General features: G+C 35.0%; 1 protein-coding gene across 2 annotated transcripts in view; it reads left to right on the forward strand.

Annotated features, from left to right (window-relative positions):
• The window catches only part of LOC150083608 (NPC intracellular cholesterol transporter 1-like), a 339,105-nt gene that overhangs the window by 287,927 nt on the left and 23,291 nt on the right, over nt 1-27,887 (forward strand). For both annotated transcript variants that reach the window (XM_090378086.1, XM_090378087.1), the window contains exons 20-21: nt 1,157-1,304; nt 9,120-9,351. In XM_090378086.1, the coding sequence (XP_090234212.1) occupies nt 1,157-1,304; nt 9,120-9,351 (380 nt within the window). The remainder of the gene's footprint in view (nt 1-1,156; nt 1,305-9,119; nt 9,352-27,887) is intronic.

The following is a 27,887-nucleotide window of genomic DNA, read 5'->3' on the forward strand; positions in this document are numbered from 1 at the left end:
ACATCCATTTAGGTCTCAGCCTTGAACAGTATCGCCGAATTGGTATAATGATTATGATTACTTCTCTGAATGCTTCCCATTTAGAATTTGTGGTTGGTAACATTATCATTTGGTCTCACCAAATGGAATTTAAAAATTGCCTAGTGCCACTATAGTCACCTTTTATGAAAAAAGAATCCCTTCCCTTTATCTTAATAATAGTTATACCTTTATGTAGTTAATGTATTATGTATTATGAGTGCCGTCAATTAGTGGTTCCTTTTTCTGCAGATTCTTAGTTTATGGAGGGCCACTGCTGATAATGAGATCAGTGATATTGCTTTCTCTTGTTGCCTCTCTAAAATGCTGCTGTGGAAAGCACTCATCCAATAAATCTAGAAAATTTCTGCTATGGTGCAAGAGAGCAACCACAAGTTCCAGTAAATATCTGAAAAGTTAAAATCTCCTATTATAAGACATGCTGATTTACTGGCCCACTCTATTTGTTTGTATAGTTGTTAATCATACTCATCATAGTTATTTTGCCTATAACACACTCCTATTCATTTTTGCTCTCCCAATTCATATGTCACACCAAACAATGACGTAATTAACATTGCACGGGCCATTCACATCAGCTGGACACACTGCCTTGGATTCTATATGCTTAACCAAGAGCATAACTACCCCCCCCCCACTATTCCTGTCTGGCCCTCCTATATACATATTATACTGACCACATTGAAATTCTTCATTCATTTTATCTGAGTGGCACCATGTTTCTGATATCCCTACATTTTCTGCATTTGATGGCCTAATCAGTATTTCAAATTCATCAAATTTGTTTACTATACTCCTAGCATTAGCATACAAGCAAATATACACTAATGCTAGGAGTTATTTTTGCTCTTCATTTACATTGCTTAAAGCTTTTATTAAATCAACCATTAATTCAACACTGATTCAAGAATCAGTGTTGAATAGTTTGAAAAGAAGCCCAAATAATTTGTACATGTCTTCATAAATTAGCACTATTTTGATCACATGTTGACTTCAGCTTTAAAGAGTGGATAATTAACTTGAATATGTTACATTGAAATTTCATTAGTAGTGTTTGTCGATAACTATAATTTACCAAATATATTTCTGTTTTCTTATTTTATGCTTCATTTAACAGCAACATACTTCATGACATACCACTCAGTATTGAAGGAGCCTTCTGACTACATAAGTGCCATCCGCTGGAGCAGATTTGTAGCTAATAACATTACTGAATTCCTTAAAGGAAGAGAAAGTAACCCAGAAGTTAAAGTGTTTCCATATAGGTAATAAAAATATAGAATAATAATGATTAAATCACTCTTATATACCATATTTACCCAAAATTGACAAGTTGATTTTTTGAGTTTGGGGGGGAAGATATCAACATTGGGTTGTCTAAATCCAGTACAGGTGCATAGTCCATTGTTATTACAGGTAGAACATCCAAAAACCAGCCAACGACAAAACCTGGCAGATGCTTGTTTTTGAACAATAAATATAAACATGCATGAGCTTTGAAGTTAAAATCCAAGTATATTTAGATAAATAGAAAATGAGTTAGGCACAGTGAGAAGTGTGCCATATTATTTTATTCCTGTGTGTTCTTTTATCTCCTTTGGCTGTTAGTTAAAATTTGGTAATGAGAAGCTCACAGTCAGGAAGTCAGGCACAATAAAATTGACGAGGGATTATTGACAGAATTGCTCTAATATTGATATAGAAGTTAGCAACAAAATTGTTTGATTTTTTTTTAATGTTCCATTTAAAAAAAAATCAGGTGCTATTGATTATAAATGAGCATACAAGTATGTTCTGCCCATGTTTCTCAATTGCGAGCTTCGTATTCTGATATTTTTACATTATCCTGCATTTAAAAATAAAATCCTGCATATAAGAATTAAAACATATGAGCTTCTCTAAAACTGGCAATAAGCAGGTATCCAACTGAGCAGGTGCTTTCACTGTGTGCTTATTAGCATTAGTAGAGGGCATATGATGGCAAGAAAGCAAGCTTATTCAGCATCAACCAAAAAAAAAAAAAAAAAAAAAAAAAGACCCTTCCCATTTTCACATATCCATTTGCTCCAAAATACAGATGGAAGTTTGTTCCAATCAGCCGCCTGCTGGCTAAAGGCAAATTTCCAGACAAATATTCATCTGGAGACATTGCAATGTCTCCAGACACTGCAATTTGCAGAACTTAAGCCTTTCTTTGTACAAGCACCCCTTTGTTCCCCTCATCAGTCTTGTTGCCCTTCTCTGTACTCATTCTAGCAACTCTACCTCCTTCCTAAACTGAGGCTCCAGTCCAGTACATAGTACTCAAGGCATGGCCTGACCATTGCCTTACACAAGGGAATAATAACATCCCTATCCCTACTAGCAAAATTCCTGTATATATCATTGACAAGACCCCATGACCTGCTCTGGCAGCCTGTTTGCACTGTTCAGAAAACTTCATATCTGACTACACAATTACCCCCTAGGTCTCTTTCATTCTCCACTAACCTAAGTGTAAAACCACATAGTTGGTACATTTCTACTGCTACCCATATGCACTACTTTACATTTTTCAACGTTAAATTTCAGTTGCCACTTCTCAGCCCATCTCTCCAACTTTTCTTGATTCTGTTGCAGTAGCGTACTGTCATTAACAACCTTGCCAACGTTTGTATCATCTGCAAGCTTCAACATTAAGCCTGATATACCTTCATCAGTATCATTGATAAATATACAAAACAACAATGGGCCCAACACCGAACCTTGGGGGGACTCCACTAATAACATGGACTCCACTAGTAATCAATGGACACTGCTCTTCACTAATGAAGAGCAGTGTCCATTGATTACTGCTCTCTGTCTTCTCCCACTCAACCATCCTTTAACCATTGTAGCAACTTGCCCTTTATGCCTGGTGCCTCCATAGCCAGGTGGGAAGGAGCAGCAGTGCATAGCACACGCTTCTTGATCAGACTGGGGTTCGAGCCTGTGACCACCAAATACGGAGGATGCAGAAAGATCAGGGAATCCCCATCACATATCCCCGGAGCAATATGGCCTTAGTTGCTAATGCTCCTAAAAAAAACGAAATAACAAACAATAAAAATAACAGCCCTTAATGCCATACTGCTCCAATTTGTATAGTAGTCTTCCATGTGCAACAATATCAAAAGCTTTCCTGAAATCCAAGTTATGTTCAGATCTTTCTCAATAAGTTCATATAATTTATCACAACATTAAAATAAAATATGAAAATATAAAGTAATGAAGTTTATTTATTCATAGAAATATTTTAATTTTTCCTCTAAGTGTTTATAGAAAAACTCATGGGCTTATCATTTTTTGTAAGTTGTTAGAAGCCCTAGGCCATCAAACTGAAAGATCACAGTGTTTATTTCTTTAGAAATAAATACGTTAATCGTTGCTGGCTTCTACACCTTATATAAATGAACCCATTTTGTTTGTTGGTCACCAGACTTACTCTTATGAGTTTTTTGAATTTGTTTACTTACAACATACAAAAATCTGACATCTACCAAACGTAGAATATGCTCATTTGTATATTAAATGTATAATGGAGAAGCAAGCTGCCAAGTGAATTTTCGAAAGCTTTACATTAAATATTATTTAACTTAAATATACAGTGAAACTTCTCCTAACGGACACCTCCCTCTCTAACGGAAATCTCTCTCTACAACGGACATTTTAAAATTCCCCAACTCTCCTCTATTGGTTTTAACATGTTTTCAACTTCTGTCTAGCGGACATTCTTTGTAACGGACGCGGACAGGCAATCCGCACTGTTTCGTTTAGATTAGCACTTAATTTGATCTCCCCATAACGGACAGCGGGCGAGCTCACGGCCCTTTTTCTAGGAACTTTTCTTCCACGTATTGCCTCAATCGTGTGTTTATTTTCTATTTCTGATTCTCTGAATTTTATCAAGGTTTATGTCGCGGTTCTAAACCCTTTTTCAAGAATTTTAAGGCACGTGTTAAACTTCTGATGAATTCGGTGTGTGCAGGGGGGGGGAGAGGGGGATTTGGGTCGGCCTTTCGTCTTTTGAGTTTCAGTTTTCAATTTTGTTCAGTGTTGTGTGAAGTGCACAATGTCTTCTCGTAAACATTTAACTTTAAAAGAAATTCGAACTCATTAATGCGTATGATTGGCAAAAAAATAGTGTTCGCAATCTCACTGCAAAATTCAAAATCGGGAAGACACAGGTAAGCGAGATCCTAAAGAAAAAAAATGAACTGCTGAAACAATTTTGGCAACATGGAAATGATCAGGTTCAAAAATCATTCCCAAAAACTGTTGGACTTCAAATTGACAATGTTACGTATGAGTGGTTTTGTCGCCACGTGCTAAAAAAATTCCCATTAATGGGCCTATTATTAGGGAAAAGGCTTTGAAGGTTGTGAAATCTATGGGAGTAAATGAGTTCAAAACTTCTGTGGGATGACTAGACAAGTTCAAAACTCGGCATAAAATTTCTTGGAAAACCGTAAGTGGTGAAGGTGGATCTGTTGATACTGGGGTTGTAACAGAGTGGACCGTCAAATTGGAAGATTTATGTCGTGATTTTGAAGCTAAGGATATTTACAACTGTGACGAAACAGGGTTGTTTTTTAAAGCTCTTCCTGAAAAAACAATGAGTCTAAAAAACGAAAAGTGCCAGGGCAGAAAAATTTCTAAGGAACGCTTGACTGTACTATTGTGTACAAATATGCTGGGAGACTTTGAACAACCTCTTGTTATAGGAAAACCACAAAATCCTCGTTGTTTCAAGGGCATAAAGTTGAGTCTTTTGAATGTTGACTGGAAGTCTAATAAAAAAGCGTGGATGACACGAGATATCATGAGCAAATGGATAAGTCACTTTAACCAAAACATGATTCGTCAAAACAGAAAAATTATTCTTTTCATGGATAATGCTGCATCTCACCCGCACATTGAATTGTATCATTCAAATCGTTTTTCTGCCACTAAACACAACTGCAGAGTGTCAGCCCTTGGATCAATGGATAATAAAAAATTTTAAACTTCACTACAGAAAATGTGTTTTAAGACATCTCATTGCAAACATGAACGATGTAACATGTGTGAGTGACCTTGCAAAGAAAATCAGCATCCTAGATGCAATTCAATGGATTTCCTCTTCAGTAAATGCAGTTAGAAAACAAACTGTCGTGAACTGTTTTGTAAAGTCTGGCTTCTCAAACGCAAAAATTGAAGTTCTGAACAGCAATGTGGAGCAACAAGAAGAACAAGAACTTCAACATCTATTGATAATGTACGATACTTCAGCTACAAGTGACCCTGGCTACAAAGATATAGACTCGAACCTCACTACAGAAGATGGTGCTCTAGATATCAAAGACATTATCATCGATATTGTTCAAGAAGTTCCTCATGAGGATGAAGAAATGGAAGGAGGTCATTCTGTCGAAGAACATATTAACGACAAACCACCGATGAAAATGGAAGAAGCGCTCATACAAATCAATCGTTTAAAAATGTTTTTCGCCACTGAAGGACTTTCGATGGTTTCTTCACTCCAAACAAATGTTGAAAACAAAATTATCAGCCGGAAGAAAGTGCAGAAGAAAATAAGTGATTACTGTATGTATTTTTCTTAAGATAAAGTCATAATATGCATAGCACAATTGTATGTATATTATTTACAAAAATATTGTGCAAAATCTGTATATATTTTAATTTAATTTTACATTAAACGTTTAACGATTTTTCTTTCTTTCTTTTTTTTTTCCTCCCTCAGACTTCTTGTTAGCAGACACTTCTCTCTAATGGACAAATTCTCGTTCCCCATGGCTGTCCGTTAAAGGGAAGTTTCAATGTATGTTAGTTAGTCAATCAAGATAAACAGAAAATGCAGCAGTACTGGCAATACTGTATCACATGAGATTTATATTTCAATGTTTTCAGAGTCAGTAGTCATGAGAGTAGGCATTTGTGGGTTTCATAATTAGCACAGTTTTGAAGTGAAAATTAATTAGTTTTGCACAAGTGTATATTATTTTATGTCAAAAATGATGTAAGTGCATAAAATATATATTTTCTTCATTTCAAGACCATGAGAATTAGTTCAAGGTACTGCCAGATGTGGTGTGTTTTAAAAGTAAAGGGGTGATTAGAGCTTTGATTCTTATTAATTTTAACAAAAGTAAATATTTGTAACTCAATAACAAAATAACGTATAGAATCAGCTCTGATCCCATTTTTATCTTGGTTTATAACAGAAATAAGATATCTGCATTCACCCTCTTTTCCCTACTTTACTATCTCTACTTCTGAAATAGACTATTTGACTGTGACCTTGAATTCATTTTTTGTAATGATAGGACTACAGTTTTGGTGGTGCATTTTTATATATGAGCAAATATGATATTTCCTTAATGTATCTTGTATCAAGCTTGTTAATTATTGATTGTGTCCTTAAAAATTAAATAAAAGAACATGCTTGCTGTTGTGACTAAGAATAGAATACTGACCTGCGAAATACTTGGCAACTAGTATTTTACAGGTCAGTCTAGCAACTTGTATGACTGAACTGCCAGTTCTTTGTTTTATAATTGCTGTGGGCTTTATCTTTCAAAAATTGCCATGATGACATTTGACAAAAGTACAATACAAAACAATACAAAGGACTCTTAGTATAGAAGCTAAAATATCAGCAGCATTATTTTACAGAATGAGGTTTTTTTTTTTTTTTTGGTTGAAGGAAGGTGATGCAGATAGTCCAACCAATCATAACTGACTTTTGTTAGGGAAGCACAAAAATTAAAGTTACCTGAGGTGCATTTTGTAATTTGTTTATCATTCAACATCAGTTTCACAAAGGATATCCTTTAATTGATCAGAAAAATAAATTAACACATTTGTACCCACTACATCGCAGTTCATGCAGCAGTTATTTGTGGTAGTTCTCTGTATTTTTTGATACCCTTCTCCTGAGTTGCACATTATTTTACTAGAATAGCACTAGTCACTCCATGTGTATTGGGAGGAGTTACACGTTAGCAAGTTTGTGGGCATCCAGGAGTCCCTGATGTTCTTCAGTTCTATTTTCTAGTCAACTGCTGTTCACAGTGCTTGCCTTCAAAGGGTGGGGGGTATTTTCTTTAATTGAAATTTTCTTTTAAACCAGTACTGTAGAAAACAGCTGAATTGCTGTCCAAGCTGGAAATTTCTAGTTTATGACAAGGAGAAATTTTGAAGCTGTCTGATTATTTCAAAAGTTATTTTTTGTGTATATATCTTTTTCTATCCATCTCCTACCATATGCTGTCATTGCTACAACCTATGGACCTCTTTGAGGCCACAAAGAGACCACTATTTCACTCTTGACTTTCTGGATGAAAATTAAGAATAAAATATTTTTAAAATCGTTAAAAAAATATTGCCTTATACCTTTGGGTTCACTGAAAATAATTTGGAAGTGGAAGGCTCACATGATAGTAGTATTCGTCATATAGTGCAAGGAAGCCACAGGCTTGGATTTTTTTTTGCTTAAAAAAAAAAAAACAAGTAAATAAGAAAATACAAATTATATGCTTTCCTCCTCACACAGGTGACCTTTGAATTTATTCAAACTGTCAGCCTCAACTACCTTTGGAGGCAACTTGTTCCAACAATCAACAACTTGCTGGCTAGAAGAAAACTTCCTACAATCTAATCTGAACCTCAGCCCCTGTAATTTGAATTTATGGCCTCTAGTTGGGAATTAATGTCTTTTTTTCAGTGAGGTCTTCATACTTGAAAGCGGGATGACCTCTCTATCTCTACAGGATAGCATTCGATAAATCATCGATAGGACACCACGGACTTTCCTGGCTGCCTGTTTACATTGTTCAGTAAACTTCATATCTGCCTGTATTATAACACTCAGATACATTTCCTCCTCCAATGTTTTTAATTCAACCCCATCAAGTGTATAATTATTTGGGGGTTGCTATTCTCCAAGTGTAAGAATTTGCATTTAGCAGCATTAAAACATAGCTGCCACTTCTCTGACCATCTTTGAAGTCTGTTCAGGTCATCCTGAAGGAATGCTGCTTGGCACTGATCATTAATGACTGCCAATCTTTACGTCATCTGCAAATTTTGACATCACGCCTTCTATCCATTGTCGATGTAATTTATGAAAATGAGAAACAACAGCACTCCTAACATTACACCAATCTGAAGAATATCCATTAATTACAACCCTCTACCTTCTGCCCTGCAGCCACCCATCATTCCATTTTAGAATCTTACCAGTAATCCCAACCTGTTCAAGCTGATACAATAATACAATAACCTTTCATGAGGGACCGAGTCAAATGCTTTGCTAAAATCTAAATAAACTAAGTCAAAATAGTTCCCTAAATCCAGCTCATGAATAACTGGGTCAGGATAGCCTACTAAGTTAGTTAAACATGATTTTCCCTTAACAATGCCATGTTGTGTGCCTTCAGAATGCCATATCTATGTAAATGTTCCTGGATTGCACTCTTAATCATTGTCTCTAAGATTTCACATGGCATGAAAGAAATCATTACAACATGCAAAGGTGTATAAACTTATAAAGTATACAAAGATGTAGACGAATAATTTATTAATTGTTGTTTAAATGTGGCTGAAATATGTATGAAAAAATACTGACAGTTGCTAATCTGAAGTGTGCAAGAGTTGATTACAGCTCCAAATATTTCTCCAGAAGAGGAGAATGATGAGCAACTTGGCAGGAGGATGACACAAAAAACTACAATCAGCTTGTAAAGTAAGCTGTAAAGAAGCCCTAACAGCTGCAGAGACATTACTTCATTTCATAGAAAACCAAGATGATATTTATTATATTGAAATTTTACAAATTTGTGGGTACATAAATAAAAAACAAATTGACTTGTAGAAAAATGTTTAGTTGTTTTTTATATGTTTTGGAAGTGACTATGATCATTTGTTTATATGATATTCTCTTATTTTCTTTTTACATGAAATGTACTTAGGTTTAAAATTATGGTTTAAAATTGTTACTTTTGCCAATTTTGTTGCATGTACTGGTTTCTTTTTAAACCTACAATATTTTTTCTTTACAGTGTATTCTATGTATTTTATGAACAGTACCTTACAACATGGCATGATACCATCAAGAATATTGCCATTACTCTTGCAGCTATATTTGCAGTTACACTGGTATTAATGGGTCTGGATTTTCATTCATCATTTATTATAATTCTTGTCATCACCATGATTTTGATTAATCTCATGGGCTTAATGTATTGGTGGAATATCTCTTTGAATGCTGTCTCCCTTGTCAATCTTGTCATGGTAAGTAAACTAAAGTTTGTACTGGAATGATAAATATGAGAAAACTTGATATGAAATAATAAAACCACACATAGTAAAAAAGGCCTACGTGCTCTGGATTCATTATGAAAAATTTTTATTCTGTTTCTCAGAGCAAAACTGGAGTTACAATTAATAAGCTTTCGGCTGGGAGGCAGCCTTCTTCAGATCTGAAGAAGGCTGCCTCCCAGCCGAAAGCTTATTAATTGTAACTCCAGTTTTGCTCTGAGAAACAGAATAAAAATTTTTCATAATAAAACCACACATAAGAAAATATTTTTATAAATAAACAAGGCTTGTTAGCCTAGTTTATTTATAAAGAAGTTCATCAAGTAATGTAATATTTGTAAGTTTGACTTTGGTTATGCTGAAACTAGACTACTTAGGTATATGTGGTAAATAGAAAAATGTTATTTTATATAACTTTATATAATAGAGAGATAAATGCAATGAGATTTTGAAATGCATCTGAGCTGTCCACTATATTCAATTTTATTTTTGTGATTTAATATTCTTTCATATGTGAAAGATAAAATTAGTTATTTTTAGAATTTACACCTTGTAGTAAACATTTAACAGGGAATGATCAGAATATCATTTATGACTCAGTCTTTAGTTTTGAGAAAAACTTAAATTGGTATTTAGTATTAGTAAGGCCAAATGGTGCAAGGAAGCAAACTTTTTCTGCATCAGCCAAAAATAAATAAAATAATAATAATAATTCAAATAAAACAGAATACTCATATTATTTACATTCCCATGAGGTAATCATCCAATTCTGCTTTTAACTCAGACTCATTGCCGCCATGTTGGGAGGCAGCTTATTATAATGTTCGAAAACCCGCTACCCATAGATGAATTTCATGAGATCTAATCTTGTTATTCCCTAAGATTTTATATTTGTGTCTCACACACAAGGGAAAACATACTTTCCTCATTCATTTTGATCCTTGCCTTCTTGCTTCCATTTTTGGGATATTTCCCGTTGTCCTTCGCATAATTCCCATTCCTCTTGCAGTTTGTCTTGTTGATGTATCACACATTCTATTGTAGATTTTGGCACTCCGGTTATCTCTGCCAGCTGGCAATGACTGGTGTTAGGTAGTTAGCTTTTTATTTGGTCGAGTAAGGCGATTCTGTTAGCTAGTGTTAATTCTTTCCATGGAATCTTGGCAGGGGTCTGAAATTTAAAAAAAATAAAAATAAAATTCACTACTCTGTTTGATACACCTTTTAGTAAGTAAGTTAGCTAGCTAGCCCACCCACACACACACACCACATGCCTGTAGCAATCACAAGCACACTACTGGCAGTGCACAGCAAGCAGAATCACTATGCTGTCTGAATACACACATCCTCATTACTATGTGACTCAGCGATGACTGACTCAGCAATGATCTCTATGCCACATGCTACAAGTGCACTATCTACAGTTCTACTGTTCATTATTTGCCATGAACAATGTACTTGTCCTGATTAAGCAGCGTAATGGCCAAGATAAGTGATGAAAATTCAGGATATATTCTCAATTTGTTTCTATTCTTCAAGGTTTGCCCCATTTAACTGGAATCTATTGTATATTGAATAGAATAACAAGACAGTGGAAACAAGAAGGCAGAAAAACGAGAAATAGTGTAGTGCAGTCAAAGGCAGCAAATGCTAAACATATGTAGAGCATGGACAATACAGTGAGGAAAAAAAATTATTGATAGTGACAGAAGGTAACAAAAAAAAAAATATATATATATATATATATATATATATATATATATATATATGTGTGTGTGTGTGTGTGTGTATAATAAGAGATAAATAATTAAAAAATTGATAAAATAATTACAAAATTGACAAAATAAGGATGTTGCCACACAACTTACAAAACCAGCCTCTTGTCAGGTGTCAGTGGCCATGATTGCAAGCAAAATAGCAACACATGCTATTTTGCTTTCAGTTCTAGCCATTGACACCTGACAAGAGGCATCAACCAGTTTTGTGTAAGTTGTGTGGCAACATTCTTATTTTGTCAATTTTGTAATTATTTATCTCTTATTATACATATTTTTTTTCTCTATATATATATATATATATATATATATATATATATATATATATATATCTGTATTAGGCAAAGAATTTATTTATAAATATTATTTCTAAATTTTAATATGGAGATCAGCACCGATTAATGCCATCTAAGTGGCAGATTATGCATTACATCGGTCTGTGTTGATATGTTCTAGATATGATAGAAAAATAAATAAAAAATTTATTGGATTGGCAATGAGGTAGCAAGTTAAGTGAGATTAGGTACAGTCTGCGGAAAACCTGTGCGTCAAAAACGCCCAAGTAACATGCAAAGTCCCAACGCCAGCACAGTAGCAAAAACCTAAAAGTAAAGTGAGAGTAAAACAAAAGGAGATAGAATGTAAAGTAAAATGGTAAAGCAAAAGGCGAAAAAAAGTAGTAATGGTAGTGACAAAAATAGAAATGTGATAGAGCAAAAAATAAAATAAAATATAAAAATAACATAATAAAGCAAAATTATAAAAATTATAAAATGTGTTAATTGTGGGTTAGTAGATATATTGAAAGGGACTTTATCTAGGGCTAACCCTCTCAATATATCAGCCCATAATTAACGTAGCTATCTGTTTCTGTTGTCAACTGCCCGTAAAACTAGTTTCGAATATATATAAAAGATAGTATGATGGTAATAAAGTAATACCGTAGAGAATCAAGAAAATTTAGCCGTATTATAAAAATATGATCATGGTGAATCAAGAAATTTAGCAGTATTATGAAATGAAGGCCGAAAGTTGATAATAAGCTGAAATGTAGTAAGTAAAGTCATTTAGAAATGATATGATATCATGGCCTAATGCTGGTAATAAGCAGATTTTGATTTGTAGTTTACGGGCGCGATGACTATTAGCCCGACAGATAGCATAGTAGCATGAGGCAAATAATAGTGCAAGAGTTCCATCCACTGTAGTTACATTTTTATATTTTCTATGTTGAATAGGCAGTATGTGCTAAAGGAAACAGAACGGAAATAGGATATAGAATAGCAATAGTACCTCAATCCCCCTCGAATTGCTCTAATAGATCATGAGGTATGAAAAGGTAGGGTTTTATAGTATATGGCTACAAGTATAGAAAAAGGGGAGAATACAATTGTATGTGGGAAGAAACTGGGAGCGTAACTTCCCGTCCCTTCTTTAAGGGACGGGAATATATATATATATAATGTTTGCATTAATATATTGAATAAAGTATGCATAAATGGATGGGAGAGGGGAAAGAATGTTAATGAGATGAATTAATAGAATTATGGGCTGAATTACCAAGCCAATAGAAAGTGGGAGGACAGTAAAGTAAAATTAGTACATCAAAATACTAATAAAATGAAAATAAAATAATAGTGTTATAGCTGTCATCAGATATGTGGGGAAACATTTATAAAATGGTCAAATATAGGTAAGGAAAATATGCTTGATCTGATGTCAGCTGAAATTGTCAGCAAGTATTTCTATACTTGTCCCTAGTAGTAGAAGAAACGTGGTAGACCAAAAAGCAACAAAAATGAAATTAGCACATTCTAATACAGTATGGACAAGGTAGTCCCAACGCAGTGTAATTTATTTAGGTAAAAATAAGGATCAATTTAGAATAAATATGGTTAATATAAATATGTAGAATTTAGTGTAGGATTTAATTATGTATAGATAGGATTTAAATGATTTAATTAAATTTGGAACAAGCACGTGGTATAGGGTGAGATATTAAATCGAGGATGGGGAAGGGAAAAAGAGGTATTTTAAATAAATAAAGACAAAAAATAGCAATAGAATTATGATAGTAGGAACGTTCATATCACTCTCGTGTACCCTAATAGTTTTACTAATGGGAAGTACAGTAGAAAAAAGACAGCAGAAAGATAAAAAGCAAAGAAAAAGTTATTAAATAACACTAAGCTTGCTGGGTTTGTGAAGCCCAACCTTATAGTAAGGGCTCTGGCCCTTAATGTAAGCATTAGTATAAAAGGGAGCTAATATACCAAATGCTTGTATTAAAATAAAAAATGTGTGTTTCGAAACATGCTGAGAAATCAAATCTAAAATGAAACCAAAAGTATAATAAGAAAGTGAAAGTGAATGATACCTGGAAATTTCAAGAAATGCGCAGCGGAAACAGGCTGGCGTGGAAAAATATATACATAGCAGACAAAAATGTGGTGGGGGGGGGTGTGCACATATTCACTAGAGAAAATGAATGCTTGCAAACTTCAACAACATCAGCAATATAACTACATAAAAAAGCAGTTCGTAGCAGACTTAATAATAAGCTGCAAAGAAATGCAAAAGGGTGGGAAAATAGTGACCTCTATAGTTGTATTTAGAATACAAGTGTGAGATAATTTAAAATTAGTGTTGGAAAAAGAAATGCAGTTGGAATAGTATGACTTTATCATGATAAAGTCATACAAAATTAAACACATTACCATTAATAGATAGATAGTGTTGTACAATACATTGGCTGAAAACATATACATGATGAGGCTACGTTATATTAAGCTGAATAGTCTCATATAAGCGAATGATTGTAAACGTATCAAAGTATAGAAAACAAGAATCATCAAATGTTTTGAGATATAAATAGATTAATTATAATCTATAAAGGATTCTTTATAAATTATAAATTATAAAGAATCCAATTTGGCAAGAAAATACATCCAAGGAAAAAAGAACTAATTTAAATCTCTAGAAATAAGTAACATGGTGACTTAAGATCCAGAGGTGGTGTAGTTAAGGATCCAATTATAAAAGAACAGTAAATAAGTCCATGTATATGAAACAATTCAAAGGAAACAGTTATAATATGGATTCTTTATAAATTGGACAATAGATTATAATTATTAATCTATTTATATCTCAAAACATTTGATGATTCTTGTTTTCTATACTCAGATACGTTTACAGTCATTCCCTTATATGAGACTATTCAGTTTAATCTAACGTGTATATGTTTTTTGCCAACATATTGTACAACACTATTTATATATTTATCTATTAACAGTAATGTGTTTGATTTTGTATGACTTTATCACGATAAAGTCATACAAATTTTAAATTATCTCCATACACTTGTATTCTAAATTTCAAAATATAAGTGCAATGAAGCTCAATCCTCCCTACTTAAGTACTATTTGTAAATTATAAAGATTTACTCATACATTTTGATAAGAAAATTCTTCAATTGAACACTCACATCAAATTGCTCCATGAGTCAAATATGTTTCGAACTCGTGGACCTTTACACACGTGTGTAAATAGCACTATTTGCATTGGTTAACAAAAATAATCTCGTTGCGGAGCACTAATTTTAATTGAATCTTATTATAAAAGAGATTGGATATTGTTAAGTGAGTCACTTTACTTCTTGTGACCACGGATCATACTGAAATAACCTAGTCCCTTATAAAGAAGTTTAGTCAAAAATATTTTAAGCAATTTTTAAGTAATTTTGACAGTTGTCTTCAGTTTCCAGTCTAATATTGCTAGTTGGTTTAGTTTTGGGTGGGTTGATGTACATCAGCTATGCTTTGCTCTTCCTTTTGGCAGTGAGTGGATAATGGAAATTGAATATAAGATTAGTTTTTAAGAAACCCATATATATTAACAATGTTTTAAAGCATAATATCATGTTATAAATTTAGTCCTTTCACATAATGTGTTAATTGAAGCAATTTGATATGAGCATCAGGCTGAAGAATTTTTTTATCAAAAGGTATGAGTAAATCTTTATAATTTACAAACTTGTATTCTAAATATGACTATAGAGGTCACTATTTTCCCACTGTTTTGCATTTCTTTGCAGCTTACTATTAAGTCCACTATGCTGCTATGAATTTCTTTTTCATGTAGTTATATTGCTAATGTGGTTGAAGTTTGTGTGCATTCATCTGCTCTACTGTGTGCACATCATTCCCCTGCCTTTTTCAGACTGCTACTTATATATTTTTTCCCACCAGCTTGTGGGAAAAAATATTTTCGCTGTGCATTTCTTGAAATTTCTAGCTATCATTCACTTTCGGTTTTGTTTCTTGGCATGTTTTTCATTTTAATACAAGCATTTGGTATTAGCTCCCTTTTATACTAATGCTTACAAATTCCAGAGCCCTTACTATAAGGTTGGGCTTCACAACCTCAGCAAGCTTAGTGTTATTTAATAACTTTTTCTTTGCTTTTTATCTTTCTGCTGTCTTTTTTTCTACTGTACTTCCCATTTGTAAAACTATTAGTGTACATTATTTTTATTTTTTTTTTTTTTATGCGAACCCCAAACACGAGAGGTATCAGAACCTATAGTACCTAGTACCGTGCTTGGGTTGGAGGTTGAGAAGATGAAAGAAGATATTTGTTGACATTGGACTTGAACTTCTGTAGATTGTAATTTTCAGGAAATATGTATGAAGGAAGGTTGTTCCAGAAAACAGCAGTTGAATGAATAAATGAGGAAGATGAAAAGTTGGTTCTGTGGGTTTGAAGTTGGACAGTAAATGGATGTTGGCTGGTGACGGCAAGTGTTCGGACTGTTTTGAAAGAGAGAGCAGGAATTATAGAAGCCAATTCAGAAGAACAGTGCCCATGGAAGTATCTGTAGAAGAGGCATGCAGCAGAAACAGTACGTCTATGAGAAAGCGAGTGGAGAGACTCTGTTAGAGATGAATCATTAATTAACCTAACTGCCCTCTTCTGAATGGAATCAAGAAGCCTGAGAGAGGTTTTGGGGGCACCACCCCAGATGTGGGAACAATATTCCATGGCAGCGCGGATTTGCGATTTATACAGAGTGAGCAGCTGTTTGGAAGAAAAGTAACGCCGAGAGTGAAAGAGAAAACCAAGTTTTTTAGATGCAGAGGAAGCAATATTTGTAATGTGCTTGTGCCAAGAGAGATTAGAAGTCAGGGTAATCCCCAAAAGAGATATATCATTTTGCCTAGAAATTGGAGTGTCACTAAAGATAAGCATAGGAGCAGAAGAATCCTTTTTTGCGAGATATAAGACAAGACTGAGTTTTAGAAGGGTTGAAATCAACTAAGTTGTCTTTGCACCACTGGAGAATTACTTGAAGATCGGCATTTAAGGAATTGGTAGCAGATTTTCGAGAAGTTGAAGCTGATTGAGCAGGACAAGATTTCTCAATATGGAAAGTGGAATGCAATGTGCTATCATTGGCAAAACTATGGATAGGATTTCCAGTCAATGGAAGAAGGTCATTAATATACAAGAGGAAAAGAGTGGGGGAAAGAACTGAACCTTGGGGGACACCGGAATTAGTGGACATTAGTTGTGAACAGTGAGCGATCAGAGAGAAAACTGGATAACCAATTACTAAAAACAGTTGGCAAACCATAAGATGGAAGCTTGTTTAGAAGACCTTTATGCCAAACACGATCAAAAGCCTTTGAGATGTCAAGAGCAACTACTTATGTTTCACCGAACCTTTCCATAGAATTAGTCCATAAATGGGTAACATAAGCCAGAATATCACCAGTGGATCGACATTGACGGAATCCATACTGACGATCGTTGATCAGACGGAAGGTTTCTAGGTAGTTTAAGAGTTGGCGATTAATTGATTTCTCCATTACTTTAGAAAGAGTAGAAGTAATTGCAGTGGGACGATAATTGGATGGGAGGGATTTGTCACAATTTTTTAGGAACTGGCTGGATGTGAGCAAATTTCCAAGCAGAAGGAAAAACACCTTTGGAATAAGAAAGTGAAAAAAGGCAGCAAAGAATAGGAGTAAGTTCAGGAGCACAGGTTTTGAGAACAAGTAGAGAAATACCATCAGGACCTGGAGCTTTCTTAGCATCAAGATTCGTCAAAATCCTTCTGATATCCTTTTGACAGAAGACCACAGGAGGCATTGAATGGAGCGTATTGGGAATGGTGGGAGGTGTTTTACCAAGATCATTAATACATGAGCTGGAAGAAAAATGGGATGCTAGCAGGTCAGCTTTATCCTTGGCTAAAGTGACAACAGAACCATCTGGTTTGGAAAGAGGTGGGAGCAGAGATGGGCAAAAGTTGCGGCCAATAGCTTTGGCAAGAGACCAGAATGCTCGGCTATCATTAGGGCAAGAAGCAAGTTTTCTACTCTTAGCCTGTTCAAACACTAGTTTGGAGTGATTAATAACTGCTTTACAATTGTTGCGAGTTTTGGTGTAGGCAGAAAATGAAACTGAAGAATTAGAAACAAGCCAATTACGATATGCAACATTCTTCTCTTGAACAGCCTTAACACATTTATTGGAAAACCAAGGTTTAGATAAAGGACAAGATTTTAAAGTGGAGTGTGAGATAAAGGATTCCATTCCTGCAAGAATAATTTCACTGACACGATCTGAGCAAACGTTGACATCATAAGTTTTGAAACAGTAATCCGACCAAGGAAAAGAAGAAAAGTCTCGCAGGTCATTCCATTTTGCATTCTTGTAATGCCAAACAACACGAGGTTGGGAATAGCCATGAGATAAACGCTCCATTGGAGAAGAGACAATCACCAAGTTGTGATCTGAAGTGCCTAAAGGACCTCTCACTTCGACCGTGTACTTAGAATGGTTGTTTGTGAGAAAAAGATCAAGCATATTGGCTGTATGATTAGGACTGTCCGGTATTCTTGTAGGTAAATGAACAATCTGTGCTAGGTCATTAGTAATTGCAAAAGCCTCAGCATCTCGACCTGCTGGGTCGGTGTGACTAGAAAACGGAAGCCAGCTGTAGTTGTGAACATTAAAATCACCAAGGAAAATTACCTCACCGTTGTGAAAGTTGGACTGAAGAAAGTCAAGTTGCAAAAAGAGGAAGTCAAAGAGCTCCAAGTGATTAGTGGAGTTGGGAGAACGGTAGAGACAACAGATGAATTTGACAAAATGAGGTAGAGAGATTTTAAGCCAGAGAAGATCAAAGAGAGGAGATTCCAAATTGCCAAGTCTCTGACAGGGAATATCAGAACGGACATATGCACAAGTACCACCTTTGAGGCGAAAGGAATCATACAGCGAATAATTTGGGCATCTGAGATGAGCAGTAGTTGAATCAACCGATAACTGAGATTCTGTCAGAAAAAGTACATGGGGTTTGGCAGACTGCGAGTGGAAATGGACATCGTTGAGATTAGAATTGAGACCACGTATATTTGTGAAATGAATTAGGAAGTCCTTGGGAGATTTTGATCGTTTCGCAGATAAGCTTGCTCTATTAGTTTGACAATTCATGGTGTATTCAATAGTAAGAAAAAGTGGGTGGGACATGCTGTATGAAGTAATGAAATTTTTGGATATGGCGTACATGTGGTAAGAATATACCCTGATCCTTGACATAACGTGGCCTCGACAATGCTCCCCGCATACACACTACTCGGACTCCCTCCAGTCACTATCTGACAGGGTAGAAGTAGAAATATTATACACTAGCTGATCCGGAAGTCTCCTAGAGAGTTACCAATAGGTTCGGTCCTGTGTACTAACTAGCGGCCGGCCTGCGAACAACGTTTTAGAGCTGTACTCTCGAAATGTAAAGAGTATTGGATCTCGCCACGACATTCATCATAACCTCAAAAAAATCATCAATCATACTGCATGATGCAAGAGATGAGAGTGATATGAACATTTCTACTATCCTAATTCTATTGCTAATTTTTCTTTATTTATTTAAAATACGTCTTTTTCCCTTCCCTTCCCCATCCTCAATTTAATACCTCACCCTATACCATGTGCTTGTTCCAAATTTAATTAAATCATTTAAATCCTATCTATACATAATTAAATCCTACACACTGAATTCTACATATTTATATTAACCATATTTATTCTAAATTGATCCTTATATTTACCTAAATAAATTACACTGCATTGGGACTACCTTGTCCATACTGTATTAGAATGTGCTAATTTCATTTTCATTGCTTTTTGGCCTATCACTTCTTCTTCTTCTACTATGGACAAGTATAGAAATGCAGTTCCTGATACATGGTAAGGTGTAGCCCCCTGATGAAATACCTGATCATGTATCAATATTTATTTATTTCAGCTGACATCAGATCAAGCATATTTGCCTTTCCTATATTCGACCATTTTCTAAATATGTTTCATATTTGACAAAACTCCATGACCTGTTCTGGCAGCCCATTTGCACTTCTCAGAAAACTTCATATCTGACTGCACAATTATCCCCAGGTCACCTCCCTGAGTGTAGTACTACACAGTTGGTACTTTTCACTTGGTTTACTGCTACCCATATAGAGTTCTTTGCATTTGTGAATGTTAAACTTCAGTTGCTACTTCTCAGCTCATCTGTCTAACTTTTTTAGATCCTGTTGTAGTAGCATACTGTCTTTACTGTCATTAACAACCCTGCCAACTTTTGTATCATCTGCAAACTTGGACATTACACCTAATATACCTTCATGAATATCATTGATAAATACACAAAACAACAATGGGCCCAGCACAGAACCCTGGGGGACTCTGCTAATAACATTAGTCCACTTAGAGCAGTGTCCATTTCTTCTGTTTAGTTGAATACTATCTTTACAAAATAAATTCCCATTAAAAGCTGATAAAGTTGTTTGTTACATTGATTTCTTTCACCTGTTAGGCATACCCTGGTTCTATGATGATTCTGTACCATCTGTCTTTCTTGCAGAATATATTCTCTGTGTCTGTAACAATTAAGTTCGCTATTAAAACTATCTCCTATGGAACCAAAGCATTCTGCACTGGTTGAATTATTTCTGTGACATCATTCAGGAGCCTATCATCCAACAACATCCAACAACATCAGCCACTTCGGTCTCTGATGAGCCTCCAAATTGAATTTGCTCCAGAGCATCAACTTGCTTTATCAGCAACTCAGTCACATCTGACAGTATATTGAGTTTTGAATATTATATGGTGCATACCTGTCATCTTGTATAAAGAAATCTCTCTCCACCAGCTAACAAAAGCTCAGCATACATACGACAACTGCAATCAAAAGGGCTGTAATTCACAGGAGAATTGCCATTGGAAATTTTTCCATCAGTTATGACATTGTTTGCATGATGTGATTAACTTTTCTAAATGAATCCATAATTTCTTCTAATTAAAATTTAAAATTACTTATTATGAATTCAGAAACTATTTATTTTTTGCACTTTAGAATGATATAATTAACTATTACAGTTAATTATCATCTGAAGTTACAAAGTTCTCATCAAAATATCGATAAGGGGTATCTGAGTACATAAATATGCTAACATATGTGACTATGACAGTTCAAACTATTTATTAACTACAATTTTGTACATAAAATAAACCTCAAAATTATTTAAAAACTAACTTGTTATGAAGAGATTTCAAAATTTGCAGCCACACAAATTAATTTAATATAGTTGGAACTCTAAATTTTACCACTAAACTTACTTAAAATGACTCAATTAAATTGAATTATTCTAAAAATTAAATGTTTGATAAGATATTCTAAAGATTTGGCAGCATTTAACCACAGCACTTTTTCTCATTACATGTACAGAACTTGAAGGCTAATAAAAACTCTTAATAGATAAATTTCTTAGGAAAAAAATTTTAATTATATTAATTTAATATAGTAAAACTTTTTTTACTATATTAAAGTAAAAATTAGTACAACAAGGTAAATTTTATAAGTAGTAAACTTTACTGTACAAAATATAATTAATTGTATTACTAAATATTAAATTGTGACATTTTTTATTTTGTTTGAAAGCTTTTGAAATTGAATTTAGCAAACATTAGGTATGTTTGCATATATAATAATGGAAAATAAATTTTGCCCAAGTAATAAGTTGTAATGTTCATTCTCCAAGATGCCGACCTATGAGAAGAAGGGAAGTGTAAGAAAGAAAGATATAAAAGGCTGAAAGAATATGAAAAATGCTAATGATTTGATTAATGTAACAATATGATAATACATATTAAATATGATAATTAGCATTAGTAGAGGCATATGATGCAAGAAAGCAAGCTTATGCAGCATCAGCCAAAAAAAAAAAAAAAAAAAAATGCTCCCATTTCATCTCTCCGTTCATTCCAAGTACCTGTCCAGCTCAGCCTTAAATTTATTTAGGCTATCAACTTCCACAACAAAGGATGGAAGTCTGTTCCACGAACCAATCACCCGCTGGTGAAAGGCAAACTTCCACACATCTATCCTATATCTGTCTTTCCTCAATTTGAATTTATGCCCTCTCAAATGATTATTCTGAGCAAGAGGAAAAATTCCAACATTGAGCATGCTCAAACCATTCAAGACTTTATACATCTCAGTCAGATCACCTTGCAGTTGCCTAGTCTCCAGACACTGTAATTTGCAAAATAATTTGTTTCTCTTCGTAATTTCTCTTCGTTCTATATAATTTGTTTCTCTTCGTAAGAGAAACAAATTATATAGAACTCAGATTACCAGCCTTTATATACTTGTAGTTACAATGTGAACATTGTGCAAATTATGCTATAACATGAATACAGTGCTATTGATAATAATAAGCAATTCTTATTATGTAATGCCTGGGATGAAAGTTAGTGGGTAGAATATCAGTGTTGGGCAAAGCAAAGTAAAATGAAACATCATAGCAAACTTTGTCACAACCACAACTCTGATGGTCCATTGGGACCATATCTTTTCATAAATTTTTCTCAATGCAAGCAGATCAAAATAGAAAAGCAAGAAAGCCAAACAAAACAAAATACTATGATTTTAGAACCATCATCATCATCAGGCATTTTCAATCCACTGCAGGATGAAGGCCTCTCCAGCAACTTTCCAGTTCCTTCTGTTTTGAGCACTGGCCATCCATTTACTACCCACAAACTCATGAATTTCATCTATCCATCTCCGCCTTTGTCTTCCAGGTTTTCTTCTATCTCCTCTTGGGTACCATTCTGTTATTTTCTTAGTCCATCTGTCATCATGTCTTCGAGCTATGTGTCCTGCCCAAGACCATTTTACTGCTACCCATATGGTAGCAGTAAAATGGTCTTGGGCATTCTTATCAAAACTTCTTTAGTTTTGATAAGAATGTCCTTTACTTGAGTTTGCTGCCTAATCCATGTGTTTCTCTTCTTATCTAACAGTCTGATTTGATATAATTCGTTCCATTCTTCACTGTGTAATTCTCAGCTTCTCTTCCATTCTTTTGATGCCAAAGTTTCACTTCCATAAGTCATGGCGGGGAGTATACATTGGTTCATTATTTTACGTTTCAGACAAACTGGGATATTGCTTTTCAGTATGTGACTATATTTCCTGAATGCTATCCATCCAAAATTTATTCTTCTCTTGACTTCCAGCCATTTACCATTATTACAGCTAATAACTTGTCCCAGATAAGTATATGACTCCACCTTTTCAATTACTGCTCCTTCAATCACTATATCCCTTTCTATGGCCTACTTGTTCATCATTACTTTTGAGCCGACCAGGCTAGCCGAGTGGGTAAAGTACCTGCCCGGCAACCCAAAGGTCGCGGGTTCGATTCCCGCCTCGGGCTTGGATCAAAGTACTGCAAAAACCTTGGGAGGTGCAATATGGCCACAGAAGCCGATGCGCCAACAACTACCAAATCAAAAAAAAAAAAAAAAAAAAAAAAAATCATTACTTTTGTTTTAACCACATTTATCCTTAGTCCAAAATCCTTACTAACTGTGCATAACTGATTAAGATTTTTATCTAATTCTTTGGGATCGTGACTTATGACCACAATGTCATCTGCAAATCGTAAATGGTTTAGGTACTCTCCGTTCACATTGACTCCTTTCTGCGACCAGTCTAATCTTCTGAAAGCTTCCTCAAGGGCAGCAGTAAACAGCTTCGGATATATTGTGTCTCCTTGTCGAACTCCTTTCTCGATTTTAAATTTGCTACTGTCTTTGTCTAGTCTAATAAAGGAGGTAGCATTCTCATATATTTTCTTCAAAATCATAATATGTGGGGTATCTATGCCTTGTCTTTCCAGTGCCCGAAACATTGCCGTATGCTGTATGGAGTCAAATGCCTTTTCATAATCCACAAATGCCAGGCATAATGGTGTTTTATATTCATTTGCTTTCTCCATTAGCTGTGATATTACGTGAAGGTGATCCATAGCTGAGAATCCTGTCCTAAAGCCAGCTTGCTCTTTTGGTTGATTCTCATCAAGTATTCTTTCTAATCTGTTAGTAATGACCCTTGTGAACAACTTGTAGATGTGGGATGACAAGCTAATTGGTCTATAATATCCAATTTCTGATTTATCTCCTTTCTTATGCAGCAAAACTATGATTGCATCATTCCAGTTTTTTGAAAAAAGTGTTCATTACTGACAGTCCTTGAGATTCTACAAATTCCACAAGTCTTTTGCCTCTTTCATTTCTTTCAGCAATTCCAAAATTTCCTATAGTTCCCCTTTCTGCGCTGTTTTGTCTTTTTCCAACCTTAGCATTGAAGTCCCCCATAATAATAGTGTAGTGGGTTTTCTGCTCATCTAGAATTTTAGAATATTAGATTTTATTTAGAAAATTAGAATTTTAGATTTTAGAATATGCATATGCAAAAATGATGGTCCCAGTGCTATGGATCACATACTGATATATTAATAGATAAAATATTAAAATGTAAGCAGCAAATCAAATTACTGATTAAGAATTAAATATTATATTAAATATAATAAAGCATATACCCAAAATATAATTTTTTTAAAAAAATTTAATAGGTGTATAACTTGACAAATGACAAGTAGTATTAAGCATTCTAAATAGACATATGAAATGACTTGTTAGTTTTGACTATACAGTTTTTTCTGTAAAAGCCAAATATCAAATTTGTGAAAATCCATTCATGGATTATGTATTTATATTTATAGCCAGAGGCAAATCTTCACCTGTTAATCCCCAGAAAAAGGTAATATGACTAAAAAAAGCATATATTCAAATTTTGTTATGGAAATGGTTCTTAGCATTCAGTGATTCATAGAAATGCTTAGAGAAGTGTCTCTGCCCATATCAGTATGAAATTTTGAAGCATTCAAAATGGGAAGCATTCAAAGAACTTATCTTGGAAGCTACTAGGCTTTACATACCAACTAAGAAATATTGTTCAAGGTTTAAGCCTAAATGTATGTCAGATGAACTAATGAGACATATGTCAGAGAAGAAAATGCATGGGATACATATAAATTAATGGGTGACATGGAAGCCTATTATAGATATAAGCTGGTCTGTAAGCAAATCACAAAGGAGATTAGGCAGGCAAAGGCAGATTATGAGAAATCCTTGGCAAAGGTGCAAAGAAAAACAGAAAAGAGTTCTTTACCTATGTAAACTATAGAAGGAAAGGGATGAATCAGATTGGTCCACTGGATATTGATGGTTCAATAGTTGAGGATCCTGCTCAGGTGGCTAACAAACTAAATGAGTATTTTGCATCTACATTCACACATGAGGAGTTTTCAGGAAGGGGAATGCCAGAGGTGAAGAAAACTCTGGCAGTGAGCTTTTGTGATTTTGTAATAACTGAGAGTAAAGTGGAGGAGAAATTGTTGAAGATAAACATAAAAAAGGCACCCGGGGTGGATGGGATCTATCCAGTTATATTAAACGAGGCAGCAAAAGAAGTAAGCAAACCCTTAACCATAATTATGAGAGCTTCTTTGGACTCATGGGAGGTACCCATAGACTGGAGATGTGCAAATGTGACCCCAATTCACAAAGGAGGCTCAAAGGCTGACACAAGTAATTATAGACCTATGAGTTTAACTTCTGTTCCAGGAAAATTAATGGAAGCACTGGTTAAAGAAGCACTGCAGGATCATCTAGACAAGACTTCAGTTATAGCCTGGACACAGCATGGTTTTGTTAAGGGAAAGTTTTGCCTGACCAATTTGATTGGATACTATGATGCAGTCACAAGAGAACTGGATGCAGGGAATAACTTTGATATTATATATTTGGATCTTAGAAAGGCTTTTGATACTGTTGCACATGGAAGACTGCTGCACAAATTGGAGCAGTGTGGCATTGGAGGCAAATTGCTGCTATGGATAAAGGGATGGTTGAGGGGGAGAAGACAGAGTGGTAATCAATGGACACTGCTCATTGTGAACTAATGTTGTTAGTGGAGTCCCTCAGAGTTCAGTGTTGGGTCCATTATTGTTTTCTGTATTTATAAATGATATAGATGATGGTATATCAAGCTTAATGTCCAAGTTTGCAGACGATACAAAGGTTGGCAGGGTTGTTAAGGACACTACTGACGCTATGCTGCTGCAACAGGATCCGGAAAGGTTGAGCAGATGGGCTGAGAAGTAGCAAATGAAGTTTAACATTGACAAATGTAAAGTACTACATATGGGAAACAGCAACCCCAGAGCAACGTATCAACTCTGTGGTATCAACTCTGATAGTGGTAGAGAATGAAAAGGACCTGTGGATAATTGTGCAGGCAGATATGAAGTTCTGTGAGCAGTGCAGACTGGCTGCAAGAGTAGCTCATGGTGTCTTGTCAATGATATACATGAATTTTTCTAGAAGGGATAAGGAGGTGATTGTTTCCTTGTATAAGGCAATGGTCAGGCCACACCTTGAGTACTGTATATAGGTCTGGAGGCCTCATTTCAAGAAGGATGTAGAGCTGCTGGAACGAGTACAGAGAAGGGCAACAAGATTAGTGAATGGAATAAAGTGTTGGTCTTATGAAGAAAGGCTTAAGTTTTGCAAATTACAGTGTCTGGAGACTAGGCACCTGCGAGGTGTATAAAGCCTTGAATGGTTTGAGCATGCTCAATTCCGATAGGATTCCTCCTCTTGCTCAGAATAATCACCTGAGAGGGCATAAATTCAGATTGAGGAAAGACAGATGTAGGATAGATGTGCAGAAATTTGCCTTTAGCCAGCAGGTAGTTGGTTTGTGGAACAGACTTCCATCCCTTGTTGTGGAAGTTGATAGCTCAAATAAATTTAAGGCTCAGCTGGACATGTATTTCGAACGAACGGAGGGGTGAAATGAAAGCGTTTTTTTTTTTTTGTTTTTTTTTTGGCTGATGCTGCATAAGCTTGCTTTCTTGCATCATATGCATTTACTAATGCTAAAGTTATTACATGTAGATGGATGTGGTGAAACCATTCATGGATTATGTATCTATATTTATAGCCAGAGGCAAATCTTCACCTGTTAATCCTCAGAGAAAGGTAATGTGACTAAAAAAAAGCATATATTCCAATTTTATGTTATGGAAATGGTTCTTAGCATTCAGTGATTCATAGAAATGCTTAGAGAGGTGTCTCTGCCCATATCAGTATGAAATTGCACAGCTGAGAGGCCACTCCTTCACATCACATCTGGAAAGTGCATGCCCATTATTTCCTTAATCTTTGATCTTTCATTTGATGGCAAGCATGTGGTTTTGCTGTGGGTATCTTTGCCACTTGAAATCCCATGGATTTCAAGTGAGATACTTTTCTGTATAGGTTAATCATGGATCTGGAACTGCAGGATGCTGCTAGCAGGTTTTGAACCTACATTTTTAGGCAGCAGCAACCTGTACTATTGATCCCCAGAGAAAAAGAGTGTGACTCTTGGGGATTGCTTGTGCAGACGGAAACTCAACTGAGATATTTAGAGTGCCCAATCTTATAAGGTTTGGTACTGTAGTTGATGTTGACCTCGGTAATAGTATGTATTATTAGTATAGGTCCTAGGGACTTTGACAATGTGATAGTTTTAGCAAACATTTTGGTTGCCATCATAATAAGTATGCCTTGAATAGTTTTGGGTAGTTTCTGAATTTGCACTGTTTGTTGCAGGTGGTAGATAATGCTTATAAGTAGTCCATTTAAGAAAAGAACTTTCAATGGCCAGATATTCTTCAGGGAGTAAACTGAGATTCTGGTTCATAACAAGATCTCTTTGTTTTGTTGGCTGTTTGTTACAGTTCTGTGTTTAATTTTTCATATGGAATTCAAATGGTACCAATGGCACCAAAACAAATCAGTGTGCAGCAATTTAATTTTTAATTGCTGAAGGGCAAGAACCTCAAATTTCATAAAAATGGTGTTGTATATGGTGAAAATTTCCACTCAGAAACCACTGCCATAGAGTGGTTAAGTACGTTTCAAGAAGAAAGAAAAAGAACACAGTTTTCCATATTCAGGACAGCCTGTCATGCAAAAGCCACTGATTATGTTGAACTTCTGAAAATTACACTACATAATAACAGGCATATAAAGGTTAGAGAACCTTCAGAACCATTGAAAATCAGTAGAGGAACTTTTCACTCTATTCATAATGATCTTGTTTACCTTAAAGCCCCAGCTCAGTGGATTCCAGAATTATCGAGGGGGGGGGGAAGAATGTGTAAATAGGTTTATTGTTTGAATATTTATCATGCTGTCACAAAGATGAATAAGATTGTGGCTAGATATTGCTTCCATCATTTTGAACTGCTTCAACCTTTCCAG

Source organism: Mastigoproctus giganteus, chromosome 7, assembly GCF_048544385.1.
Source record: "Mastigoproctus giganteus isolate SK-2022 chromosome 7, ASM4854438v1, whole genome shotgun sequence".
Lineage (NCBI taxonomy): Eukaryota > Metazoa > Arthropoda > Arachnida > Uropygi > Thelyphonidae > Mastigoproctus > Mastigoproctus giganteus.